Source organism: Elaeis guineensis, chromosome 1 (assembly GCF_000442705.2).
Source record: "Elaeis guineensis isolate ETL-2024a chromosome 1, EG11, whole genome shotgun sequence".
Taxonomy (NCBI): Eukaryota; Viridiplantae; Streptophyta; class Magnoliopsida; order Arecales; family Arecaceae; genus Elaeis; species Elaeis guineensis.
The window spans coordinates 37,715,946-37,729,747 of record NC_025993.2 but is presented as its reverse complement, the minus strand read 5'-3'; the positions used below and the strand labels follow the sequence as shown (position 1 = coordinate 37,729,747).

At 40.6% G+C, this 13,802-nt stretch overlaps 1 protein-coding gene across 6 annotated transcripts in view; it reads left to right on the top strand.

Annotated features, from left to right (window-relative positions):
- Nucleotides 1-7,176, top strand: part of LOC105033365 (uncharacterized) — a 93,695-nt gene extending 86,519 nt beyond the window's left edge. For 3 of the 6 annotated variants that reach the window (XM_010908132.4, XM_010908133.4, XM_073252972.1), the window contains one exon: nucleotides 5,854-6,151. In XM_010908132.4, the coding sequence (XP_010906434.1) occupies nucleotides 5,854-5,915 (62 nt within the window). In that variant the 3' untranslated portion in view covers nucleotides 5,916-6,151. Of the gene's footprint in view, nucleotides 1-5,853; nucleotides 6,152-6,840 lie in introns of those variants that run through there. The other 3 variants (XR_829976.4, XM_073252969.1, XM_010908131.4) reach the window with 3 other exon arrangements.
- The last annotated feature ends 6,626 nt before the right edge of the window (nucleotides 7,177-13,802 follow it).

Sequence of the window (13,802 nt, the reverse complement as noted above, 5' to 3'; positions counted from 1 at the left end):
ATGGGTCTATAAGAAAAAGATTGGAGTGGATGGCCAAGTTGAAACCTATAAAGCTAGATTAGTAGCCAAAGGTTTCAGGCAAAAACAGGGTATTGATTATGATGAAACATTTTCACCTGTTGCCATGCTCAAATCTATACGGATTATGCTTGCAATAGCAGCATACCATGATTATGAGATTTGGCAAATGGATGTGAAGACCGCCTTCCTTAATGGTTATCTTGAGGAAGAGGTTTACATGTCTCAGCCAAAAGGGTTTGTCTCAAAAGGGAGAGAAAATCATGTATGCAAGCTTAAGAAATCTATTTATGGATTAAAACAGGCCTCGAGGAGTTGGAACATCCGATTTGATGTTATAGTCAAAGAGTTTGGCTTTATCAAAAATGTGGATGAACCTTGTGTATACAAGAAGACTAATGGGAGTGCCATTATCTTCTTAGTTTTATATGTGGATGACATACTTTTTATTGGGAATGATATCCCAATGTTACAATCGGTCAAGACATGGCTATCAAGTAAGTTTTCCATGAAGAATTTGGGTGAAGCATCCTATATACTAGGTATAAAGATCTATAGGGATAGATCTAAGAGGATGTTAGGCTTGTCCCAATCCAGGTACATAGACTTAGTGCTAAAGAGGTTTAGCATGGAAGTAAAAGAGGTTATTTACCCATGAGTCAAGGCATACATCTCTCTAAAAGGATGTCTCCTAAAACACCGGAAGAGAGAAATAGAATGAGTTCTATTCTCTATGCTTCGGCAGTAGGGTCGATCATGTATGCTATGCTATGTACTAGGCCTGATGTTGCCTATGCCTTAGGCATAGTTAGTAGATTTCAGGCTGATCTAGGAGAAAATCATTGGAAAGCAGTGAAAAATATTCTTAAGTACCTAAGAAGGACTAAAGATATTTTTTTAGTATATGGAGATCTGATTTAAAACTAGAAAGTTATTCTGACTCTAGTTTCCAATCAGACCCTGATGATAGTAAGTCCACTTCAGGGTATGTCTTTACTCCTAATGGTGGAGCTGTTAGTTGGAAAAGTTTCAAGCAGCAGACTGTAGCTGACTCAACCACTGAGGCAGAATTATAGCTGCAAGTGAAGTCGCCAAGGAAGCTGTCTGGATGAAGAAGTTCATCACTGAGTTGGGTGTCGTTCCTGAGATTAAGAATTCAGTACCACTTTACTGTGATAATACTGGAGCAGTTGCTCAAGCAAAGGAATCAAGGTCTCATCATAAATTCAAGCACATTCTAAGATGCTTCCATCTCGTTCGTGAAATAATCGAAAGACAAGATGTTGTCATTGAACGAGTAGAAACAAAGAATAACATAGCAGACCCATTCACTAAGGCTCTACCACAGCAGCAGTTCGATCGCCATCTCGATTATATGGGGATAAAATATAAGGGCAATTGGCTTTAGTGCAAGTGGGAGATTGAAAGGAATATGCCCTACAAGCCAATCGAAATTTGTATTTTGAAGGGTTTTCCTTGTAATCTTTTAGACTTATGTATTGACTCTTTAAATAATAAAAGGCATTTTCATCATATGTTGCATATTACTTTAGTAATGATTATGATGAACTTCATAAATCAGGAAAATGGGTTTAGGGTTATGATGAGATCATACCTATGAGACCTAAAATCCTAAAAATCCTGATTTAGAATATTCCTAGTCATAGGAGCATTGAGTAGGAGATCAATGTTTCGGATAGATTAGCACTTTCTATGTATGCTCGATGGAGAGGGTGGCAGATTTCATATGCCACTTGTGTGAGACACTAATACAAGAAAGTGGATGTTCATTAGAGAATGAGTTCACTGAATTGATCTGACTTAAGAAACATCTTATGGAATTTACTTACCTGTCAAGAGATGTTTTCTTATAGTGGGAGTTGTGCATGTAATTCTTTGACCTGAGACTACCATAGAACCTTGTATACATGAATCCATATTTTTTGGTTCATACTCATTCATGACTTAGTCATGTACGGGGTGTTCTAGATATGGTAGAATGTGTATGGAGGTTGTGAGTAGGTCAACATGGAATCGATCACTCCTGGTAAGAGAAAATCGCATCCTACTTGTTCTGATCGATTGATGATTCAGGAAGCCTTTGATCAAAGCAAAATAAAAATTAGAAAGAGTTTCTAATATTTTATTAATTGAATCATCACATAAGATTGAGAGAAATATGAGTATGATATTGGATTTGACATCATTCCATATCCAGAGTCATATTCGGGGTGCAGGGAGATCGCAGGATCAAATTGCACGATAACTTTCCACTGAAGGGTATTTTTGGTATTTTCATAAAAAATTTCATATCTTCCAGGTAGATGATACGTTGCTAGACGTCAATCTTGTCTTATGGGTTTGATCGAATTAAAGAGTTTAATTCAATCACCAATTAGAAAGAATTCTAATTGCTGAAATCGGGTTAGCTCGATTGGATCTAGATCGGTTAGATTAAATTTTAATCAAATCAAATCGACTTGAACTCGGACCTATTGCTGGCTAGATGTGGAACCCAATGGGTCACACACAAAGGGTATTGATCAGGGGTCTAATTGGATTAGATCATGTTTGCAAAATTGACATGCTAGCACATATTGCAAAAAACTAGCTCCTTGTTTCGAATCGGGTTTAAAATTGATTCCAGATTGGGCTAATTAAAGCCAAATTAATTCAAATCAATTTTGGATTTGAGTTGGTTCAGCCCTTTGCTGCATGTACCGAAAATTTGGAGCCAGGAAACCAATTCTCCACGAGTCAAGAATTTTTCTTTTGTGTGGGTGCAGTTTTTGTGTGCAGAAATAGTTTTCGCTTCCCATGAGATGGGACGCCTCATCCTTGAGCTTATCCTATGTTCCATGATGAAATAAATTTTTGGATGATTCCTAACTTTATTTTGAGCGTTAGGAATTTTTTTGAAATTAAAATTCCTTCTGGTTTAATCGTGGAAATTCGTTGAAGTTGGAAATCCGGTCAGCCTGATCCATGCGCCTGACCAAGAGTCCAACTTGTGAAGGACTCTAACCCATTTGTCACGCCACTTTTTAATCTGAATTTTTTTCCACGATATTCTCATGTTAGCACCTTGATTTTTGGCCATTGGATGGACAAAATTACGTTGATGGGTGGTGGAAAAAAATTATGCCATGCGAAGTTGCGCGACTCATCAGAGAATCATCGAGAAAAATGTTCCGAAGAGTCCTTCTGCATGAAGCGTCTTTTGGATTTTTTCCCGATGATTGCCATGTGTCCAAAACTTCTAGATAGGCATGAGAATTCATCAGGAGGCGTGAGATTTTCTGATGGATGCGAGATGGCGCGTGGAAGGGGCGCGAAAAATTTTCGAAGGCAACCCATCGCTAAGTATTTAAAGGGGGGTGCACCGGGGGATTGGATTCATTCAGATTTCCAATTCCTCCTTTCTTTCTAACATCCTCTCCCTTTTGTCCAATTAGTCTCTTCCTTCTCTTGTTAGGACAAGTTCAAAAATAGAAAGGACAAGTCCGATTTTAGGACAAGAGTCTAAGAAAAGAGAATTAAGAAAGACAAGGAGAGAAGAAAGGTAGGGATAGGAAGGCTAGGAGAAGAGGAAGAGCATCTTGAGGTCCTGGTGTTCAAGAAAATTCTCAGAGTGAGAATTTTGGAGGAGGAATCATCTCAAAGAGTTGGTGTCCTGATCATAGCCCTGTGTGGATCACCGTTGGAGGGCGAACACTTGGGCGCCTGGTGGAGGTTCTGCCGAAATTTGGATTAAGCGCTGCAGGTATTCTTCTACAACTTAAATTTAATCTTGAATTTATGTTATATATGATTGTTAATCATCAAGGAGATACTGGTTTAAGGGTTTAATATTTAGGATTTCTTTATTAAAATTTTGAAATCCATTATGTTTCCACTGTGCATGCCCACTCTAAAACCCTACAGACTCTCAACGGGAGTCTTCTTCCTCCCAACCGCTAGTTGAGAGTCTTCTTCCTCCCAATCGCTCTGTTTTCACTTTTTTTCTTTTTTTTTCTTTGAGATTTGTGTTACTTTAATTGGGTTGGGTTTTAGATTGTGCTTGTATTTGAGTCATAACAAATTCACTTCCAATTTTAATTCTAACTTTGATAATATTATTTGTATATTGTTTCATTGATATTACAATGCACCTCTTGGACAGTCTAAAACCAAGACAAACAGTGAAAACTGAGATGCCTTGGGAGCAAAATGATGTGACTTGTCTGGACAACTATTAGTTCTGCTGAAGAAAGGAAAAACCTATGAGAATTTTGGTACTAAAATAGAGGAACACTAATCGATGCTCCCAAGTAAAAGGCCGCAGATTATGTCACATTAGAAATTAATAAAAAGGAGTCATAAAGTCATCTATTGCCTTATTGGTATGCAATCAAAGGTCCTTGATATTGATTCGTGGTCCTAGGCATTCAGGGGAAGAACTCTTAAGTCTGCAAGCACGATCCTTGAAAATGGTTCATTTTTAAGGGCCATCCTGATATGTTCATTTATAGGGTGGCGTTGACATAGTGGTTTGAATACATATGGCACATGCTGCATGTATATGTACAATGCATATTCTGAAGAAATCATACTCCTCCTGAAGACAGAAAATACAATGCTCGCCAAATTCTTGGTCAGTCATACACTAGTGTGGAGAAGCTTAGAGCTTGTAGACTATGTGATGTGAAAGCATACCAGTCCAAGAGACTCCTACAGTCCATGTTTGTTTTAAAAAAGTTATATGATGTTCAAATAGTCTTTGATGTCAATTTGGTGTGTTGTTATTGTAGCTTGTACTGTTCATGGGTACTATGGGGATTGTGCTACCCAAAAGTCGAACTTGTGGTTGCTAAGCAGAGGGTTGTAACAATTTGGGCGAACCCCAATTCATTATGCGTGAAGACCTTGTTAAATTTAGATTTTGTCTATTCTTAGTGATAGGTTGTACTAATTTAAACCTACTTGTCCTTGGCTGTTGGAATACTTGAATCATATCAAATATTGGGAATTGAACTCATCACTCACAATTGGATTCACTAGGGGCAATAGGAATGACTATTTGTGTTTTCATTATGATCGTTACTGTAAAATAACTTAATTCCGATATCTTTCTCTTCTTTCAATGGCACCGAAAAAGAAATCACCCACTACAATTGCAATGGTGCCCTCAAGGTTATCACTCAGTATTATTTAAGAAAACTGTACATCCAGGGTTGCACACATTGTTGCAAAAAACTTTGCAAACCTTATAATAGAAAAAGCGCATCCTTCACTTTCTCAAGCATATTAAACTTCTTTTTGCAATGCTTTCTTGCGATAGGTCCTTAGCAAGTGGTGACATTATTACTGGAAGATGATTCGTTATGGTATGATACAATGATCCTGAGGTTAAGTGCAATGAGATAGTTTAGCTTTCTTGCTGTCAAATTTCCAGGGGTAAGTTTTGCAATATTAGATAGAAAAATAGTTAATATAATCAGTAGAGGACTCTTCATTTCTGAGTAGCCTCAAAAGTAATAGCGTCTTGGTTGTCTCCTTCAGAAAGTAAGAGCAGTTGTTTCTCAGAAACCTCAAAGGCTTCAGTATTTTAACATGAAGGCAGTGGAAATGTGCAAGATCCACTGCTGCTAGATGGGCATTTGTTGTTGGTTCATGAGAAAAGGAGAAAGGAGGTTATGAGAATGACTGCAGCTACATGATGATTGGTATTCTTTAGAAGCCAGAGTCATGCTTTCTTGATTGATTCCTCCCCTTTTTTTTTCGAGTGGAGGGAAAGAAACATCAAGGCATCTACTTTAAAATATTCATTGAGATCAAATGGTTGTGCATTCTCAGATTGCTGGACTTGTTGGTGTGATTGGGGCAACACTTTGAACGGATGGAGGACTTGTGAGTAGGTTGCGTCAAGCTGCGGGTATGTTATGCAAAGCATACCACACTGATTATTTTAATTTATTGTTCTAAACATAATTCAATCATGTAAATCTCTGTAATTGTTTTGTCTTATAATGACAGTTTTATCTTTTGTCGAATATGCATTAAAAATGATATGTTAGATGTTTTGGCCCTGCCTAATAGTGGCAAGGCCCAGCTTATATTTTACTTGCTAATATATTAGAAATTTTTCTGGTAATAGTTTAGCCAGCAATGCCTGTTTGGAAAGGTAAAAGAACAACGTTTGGGCCACAACCAGAAATACAAGCTCTCACCTACATAACATTACAGTCCTAATCTTTTCTGTAATGCTTCATCACATATTCACCCATGTGGTATTATAGTGGCAAAATAGAAACCATTTTTGTACCATCAATAACTCCTTTGATATGCAGTAGAATTAGACTAATAAATAGAATTTAGATACATGAATTTATAGAAACAAAAAGGATATTGTTGTGCAGAATCCACCACCAACAGTTATTAATACCTCCTTGTGTTGCTCTTTGCCAGCAGGCCCTTCCATTAAAAAAGGGAGAGCTTCCCATATTGATCTATCTATTAGCTTATTGTTCATAGCTGAAACACCTTTAGTTTATTTCAGCTGGTGTAGGCCTGTCCAGTGGATGAAAGGGAGTAATCCTAGGATTTGGCTTAACTCTATAGAGTAAATTAGGTGTCAGAGGTGCATGGATTGGGAGTTTCTTAATCACTGTCCAAGTACATACTTTGGAATATTTGGAATGCATGTCATTTAAAGACTAATGGGCATTAAACAAAATGATGTGGCCATTTGAGCATAAATGTTACAGAGACGCAACAAACTGAAAACACATTCTTCTGCAATATAATATTATCTCTAAAGTTTTTAACTTTTCCATATTAAAGGTAGCATCTTGTCGGAGCTGATCATTCACCACTGCGGGGTTAATGTTTTTCTTAAACACAAATGATTGCTTTACAGGAGAGAGGGGAAGCTATGTGTATTCCACTAGTTTCTATTCTTAGTCTGAATTTTGTGACAATGAACCAGAGAGATGTTTCCTAACCTTGTGTAATTCTAATGCCTATCATGTTTTAGTTCTTATTGAAAGTGCTGCCTCATATATGCTCAAGAACAGAATTAAAATATTTTATGATCAATAGTTGCTTTAACCAAAGATGGTACTCTAGGGAATTATGGAAGAAGAAAGTCTATGTAAATGATATTCTGGTTGTCACTTTGTTAAACTGAATTCATTCTAAATGTATGTGGCAAGTGGAGATCTTACTGGTTCTCCAAAACTGAGTTCAGAAATACCTAGGTTAAAGGGAGTCTATCATGGCGTTGGAGAAGGATGGTCTGTAGTGAGTGCATCTTGGCTTTTAGAAAAGTTTGGTGCTTGCTTTTGGATCTCAATGATTCTGTTTTGACATGAGCTTGATTTTAGCATTGAAGGGGACATGTATGAAAGGTTTGTCATGGACTTGCATATTCATATGAGATGCAAAGCTTAAGTACAAAACAGTAAAGAGCTAATTTAACATGCCGAGATGGAAATTCTTGTTGCACAATATTTAGCCATCCGTGTTTCATGCACACTACAAACTTGTGCCCCAGAGACCTGATAGGTTAATGACATGAAACATCTTGTGGAATATATCATCCGAGAACCTTAACTCTTAATCCAGTCGGTTCAATCATGCGCAGTCGTTTGGGATTTGATCTCGAAGTTGAATGAAGGCATCAAATATTTTATGCTGCAAGGGGATTGGAAGGGATATTTATTTAGGATATGCATCTGCGTGTCGCACTGATCATACTTGGTCATCTGTCAGTCTAATGAACTGAGCCCCATCCACATAAAACATTAGATTAGTCGCTATTGCTAATTCACAATAAAAAGCAAGCATTGAAGAAAGGTTCACCATTACCCCTTTCCCTTCATAAAGCTTTTCGTGCATGATTCGATTTGTTGATTTACAAGATGCACCACTCATCTCATGACTTGCACTGATGACATAAGACCTTGTGGACCCATCCTAGCACCCTAAGTCTAAAGCCTCTAGTATGAGAGTAAGCAGGTCCGGTGATCCCGGAAGGCCACTGTTCCCTCCCTCCTGTTCAACACGTTTCCATCCCACCACTACAAGGCCCCACACACTACAAGGCCCTACAATCGCCCAAGCACAAACACCTTTCATCGATCTTGACCACCTTCCATGGGAGCCAACGTTGTTCCCTTCGGCTATTCAGGTCTTCGTGCTGCCCGTTTTCCCCATGAAATTACATTCTCTGGCACCTCCTCTTCAAGATCAGTGCTTGAAGCTGGTATTCTCGGGAAAACTCCTAAGTTCATTTGGATCTCTCATTCGGGTTTTGTCAGATGCTGGCACGGAGCCAAACATCAGAAATGGATCTTCTCTTTGTCTCATGCTGTGGGTCGCTCCACCATTAATATTGAATTTAAGGCTCCTCAGCAATCATCCCCTCATGTCTTGCCTCGGGCCTCTTCAATAAATCGCATTAACTCCAATCGACATGTCTCCTGTCAGTCAGCCTCTTATGGCATATCCGATCGGCGGAGCGGCGTTTTAGCAAAGCAGTTGGTGCCTGCACCACTCAGTACATCAGGTCAACATCTATCACCTCCCCCCCCTCATCTCACTCCTCTTCATCCCCTTGCTTTTAAAAAGGGTCGCTGCTTTCGTTGCGGAGATTCAGACCACTTCAAATCCGAATGTCGTAACCCCTTAAGGTGCTTTTGATGCAAAAAACTTGGTCACTCCTTTAAGCATTGCAAGGCATCTTCTACCTATAAACTGAAATCTGTTCCACCCAAATCCTCCTCTACTGACTGTCAAGAGATCCATATCCCAACCATGGAAAGGACTGAGCGCCAGCCGAGTGGTCTCATTACCAAGGCTTTCCTTGCCTTTACCTCTGAAATGGCTGATGTCTCAGCATATATGTCTCGTGCTGCCTTTGTCAAGGCATTCGACCGTAGCATCAAGATTGATGATGTCTCCCTCACCATTTTAGGAAAGCCCGAGTCTATGGCTCCTTGTCAGTCAAAAAACTCTCTAAGGGTAATACTTTTTTCGTTGCATGTCCTTCCTTTGAGGTTGTTCAAAGCCTCGATTCGATGGGGCACATTCGAGGTGACGGTTTCACCCTCCTAGTGGATCACTGGGACCAAACTATGGATGGTGTCCCTCATCAGCTTCGTTTTAAGGTATCTGCTAGTTTGTTGACCTCCCCCTTGTCTATCGGAACGTCAACGCTGTGGCTAGCATCATGGCCAGCTTTGGTGTTCCCCTTAGGGCTAGCCACTCTGGCATCTGCATGGAGGACCTGACCAGTTTTGATCTCCATTTCTTGTGTGAAAGTCTCGAGTCCATCTCAGAGATCATTGAAGTAATTGTTGGTGCTTTTCGTTATCGTGTTAGACTTGTCGTAAACTTCTCCATTCCCTATAATCCATTCCTCGATCAGTCTTCCTCTTTTAGCAATGACCCTAGTCACCTTGGTGATTTCGAATGAAAATTTTGGTTCGACTTTGTTTATCGCAGTAATCCTTGTGATCCAAATCACCGCCACGGCAGCTCCTCCGGTGATAATTCATTGGATTGGCGTAACTCTCCTTTCGGAATGCAATCTGTTCATCGGGGTGCTGTCTTTCTCTTGGAGCGGCCTATCCGTCTTGTCAATGGTTTTTCGTTGATGCATGACCTCCTGATTAATCAGCCTAGTGGTAATCCTACTATCTACATCCCCCCAGATCTGATCAAACTTGCTTTGTCCTTCCTTAGTGCTGCGCCCTCCTCCTTGGTCCGGGGTTCAAATTCAACACTACTCTTGGTTGGGCTGAAGGATAAGGAGTCTGCGTCCTCCTACTCCCTCCGCTCTTGTAGGTGTTTTCAGTATGCTGACTGCCTCCTGCCCCTCTGTAGGCCTGAAAACTCCCTGTTTGCTTCCCCAGTCTCCTATTCTTATTGCGCTTTTGCCTCCATTCTCAAGGGCATCCCTGCTGCCAAACCATATCCCTCCAACCTGGCTAGCAACAAGCGCAGTGCCCGAATTTGTTTGAAGAATTTGAAGTCCTGGGGTATTAAAGACTCTTCGCTTTCGGTTGATGACTTGCTCTTCATCAACTCTTTAATGGCTGGAGATATCTCAAAAATTGCCAAGCAGTGTGGCTTCTTCCTTCTTGATGACGAAAGGTCCTCCCCCATTAAGAACATGAAAACTCTCAAAAGGGAGCGTAGCTCCCTTCCCCACCCGATCAAAGGTACTATCACGCCTGCATGAGGCAACTCCTCCACCGGCATATCTACAACATGTTGGGCTAACAATGAAGATGGAGAGTTTTTCACAACTTTGTGTGTTTTTGGTGGATACTTCTACTTCTCAACTGCTTAAGGCATATGCTAGTTTGTTTTTGATAGTGTTGTTTTGTATGTGGATTGTATCCTGGTGCCCTCACCTGCTATGCTCTTGCCGCTTAATATGTATGTCGCAAATTATGAAACTTTGGCTTTTCTCCTCTATTGTCTTTGGGGTTGTTGTTAACCTTCTGTTGGGTTTGTTGTTAGATTAATGTCAATACTATTCTGGAACGTGTGAGGTCTAGGCCTACCCCAAAAAAACCAATTAGCTAAAGAACTCATTAAGAAAGGCCAAAGTGAGATCGTTTGCCTCCAAAAAATTAAGCTGAGTTACCTTTCTTCCCTTGTCCTTCGATCTATCTATGGAATAAAATACGAAGGGTACCACTCTCTAGAGGCAATTGGATCTATCGGAGGCCTTCTAACAGCTTGGGACCTAAGTGAAATGGAAGGGAAGCTTCTCCATAAAGAAAGATTCTCGCAGAGCACTCAATTCTATTATAAAAGAATAAACGCCAAATTTACTATCACCAACGTCTATGGACCCCATGATCACTCCTCTTGGGTGGAATTCTTTTCTGAGCTCAATGGACTTGATCACTCCAGTAATCTGCCTTGAGCGCTGATTGGAGACTTCAATGTTACCAGATTTCATGCTGAGCGAGAAGGCACTTCAGAAAGTAATCAGTATCTTCAATCTTTAACGACTTTATCTTCTCCCTAGGCCTGTTAGAGCTTAACCTGCCCTCATGTAGAAATTCGAGACCACCCCTATTTGGCTAAACTTGATAGATTCCTGGTATCATTATCCTGGTATGGTCATTTTCTCACATCCGCTCTCAGTTCTCTCCTTCAAATCACTTTCGATCATATTCCTCTCCTCCTTTCGACCAAGGCTGTGCTTCCTCGACAGGGTCATCAATTGAAGCTGTTCCATTTTGAGAAGCTTTGGCTACTCTATGATGGTTTTAATAATCTGATTAACAAGTGGTCCGAATCTCCCTCTTCAGTTGATAGTGCTGCAAATCTGGGACTCAAACTTCATCATCTTTGTGCCAATCTTCGGAGCTGAAGCAAATCCTCAGTTGGGAATATCCTAGCTACCAAGAACATCATCTCAAGCCAAATTAATGAGTTAGATGAGTTGGAAGAGTGGCGCAGTCTAAATGCTGATGAACGAGCCTCAAGGGTGGAACTCAAGATTAAGCTCGATTCTCTACTCAAGCAAGAAGAAATAATGTGGAAGCAAAGATCTCGCTCAAAGTGGATACTTGAGGGAGATAGAAACACTAAGTTTTTTCACATCACTGCATCAAACCGTATGAGGAAAAATCTGATCTCGAAAATCTATCACAACAATCAAGTTCTTCAAGCCCAACCAGACATTGAGTAGGCCTTCCTTTCTTGTTACCAATCTCTTCTTGGTGCTCCGAGAATCAAGCGAGCAAATATTGATTGGACGAACCTGTACCCCGACCCCCCTCCAGATTTGGCACCCCTAGACTCCCCCTTCTTCACTGACGAAATCAGGTCAGTTATTTTTAGTTTAGCAAAAAATAAATCATCCAATTCAGATGGATTCCACATTTTCTTTTACCAAAAATATTGGGAGTGCATTAGCAACGACATCAGCAAGTTGTTCTCAGCATTTTACGCTGGCGAGTATGACCTAGCTAAGCTTAATTACTCCATCTCTCTGATCCCCAAGAAATCTGATCATCCTTCGACTCGTGATTATAGATCGATAAGTGTTGAACATGGGATGATCAAGATCATCTCCAAAGGATTGTCTGACAGGCTTCAGAATAAAATGGCTGAATTGGTATCAGACTGTCAATCAACATTCATCAAAGAACGTTTCATATTTGAGAGTTATATTTCAGCAGTCGAACAAATTGCACTCTTCAGGCACTCAAAATTCCCTACCATCCTATGTAAAATAGACTTTGAGAAAGCCTTCGATAATATTTCATGAGAATTACACAGGGGCTTTGGGATCGGATGGATCGGTTGGATGAGAGTCTTACTTTCAACATCCAACTCAGCATTGGTTATCAATAATTCTGTAGGCCATTGGTTCTGTAATCGGAGAGAGCTCAAACAAGGCAATCCCCTTTCTCCCTTACTCTTCATCATAGTTATGGATGTGCTCACTAATTTCCTCAAGCTTGCTCAGCATGAAAAATTGATTAACAACTTGGGCCCAGTGGCATTGAAGGCTTCTCTCAATATCTTTAATTTGCAGATGATACCTTGCTCTTCTTCGGTGCTAACAAATCTGACATTAATAGCCTCAAGCTGATTTTGCGTTGCTTTGAATTGGCCTTGGGTTTGAGCGTTAACTTTCATAAAACTCAGTTTTTCGGTATGAACATCAGTGATGAATTAGCTAACACCCTAGCTTCTATGCTCGGCTGTAAGTTATCGTCACTTCCCTCTCGGTACCTGGGTATCCCACTTCATCACTCAAAGCTCAACAAAGACGATTGGCTGTTCCTCATTGATAAAATTTCAAAGAAACTAAGTGGGTGGAAACAACAAACTCTCACTCCATTTTGAATGCTATTCCAGTGTTTTGGATGTCGGTTATGAAACTTCCTGCAGCGGTAATCCAGGTTATTAATAAAAAATACAAGAAATTCTTATGGAACAGTTAACATTCTCAAAGTTCTATCAAGCTCTAATTAAGTGGAAACAATTCTGTCGGCTTAGGCGGTATGGAGGTCTTGGAGTTAAGGATCTTCCTGTTATGATCCAGGTGGTGTGCCCAAGGCCCAGGGGACCAAGGCTAAGGCCAAGGTCCATCATTCATGAGGGCTTCATGGAGGTTCTAGGGCTAGTTGGGCCCTAGGTTGAAAGGCTGTGGGCCTTTCGGGTTCTTGAGGTCTAGGTTATGTGGGCCTCAAGGGACCAACTCTTTATGGGTCAGGTCTGGGCCCAGGATAGGTGAGATTAGGTCGAGTCATGGGTGTATATGGGCTTGGGTTAATCTAATTTCCCATAGAGTTGGTCAAGGGAGTTTTGGATTTGGGTCACTTGACCCTGTGTTTATATATACATGTACTGTGTATAGGTTTGATTAAGCCAAGAAAATATAGAACTCTTTCTCCCAAGTCTCTCTCTCTCTTCTCCCTCTCTCTCCAGCCATTCTCCATGCCCTAGGAGCAAGAAACCCTAGGGTTTCTTGCCGCCAGGTCCCAAAAAGGCAGGAAAAGCAAGGAGGTGCTAGCCCCCTCCCCCTTTGTGCCACCAGCCATTTCTTCTCTCCCTCTCTTGCAGCCGTCCAAACATCATGTCCAGGATCTGAAATCTCTTGCGAAGAGGTTGGTACAAGTCCCTCTCAGATCTGGAGTTGATCTGAGGTCGTTTGAGGCGTGGGTGAGATCTCCATCAACAGATCTACAGGAAAGGCTGCAGTAGGACAGATCTGCGAGATCTGTCTCCATCTACCTTCTTCCCTATCTAGAATGCCCCGATTCGAG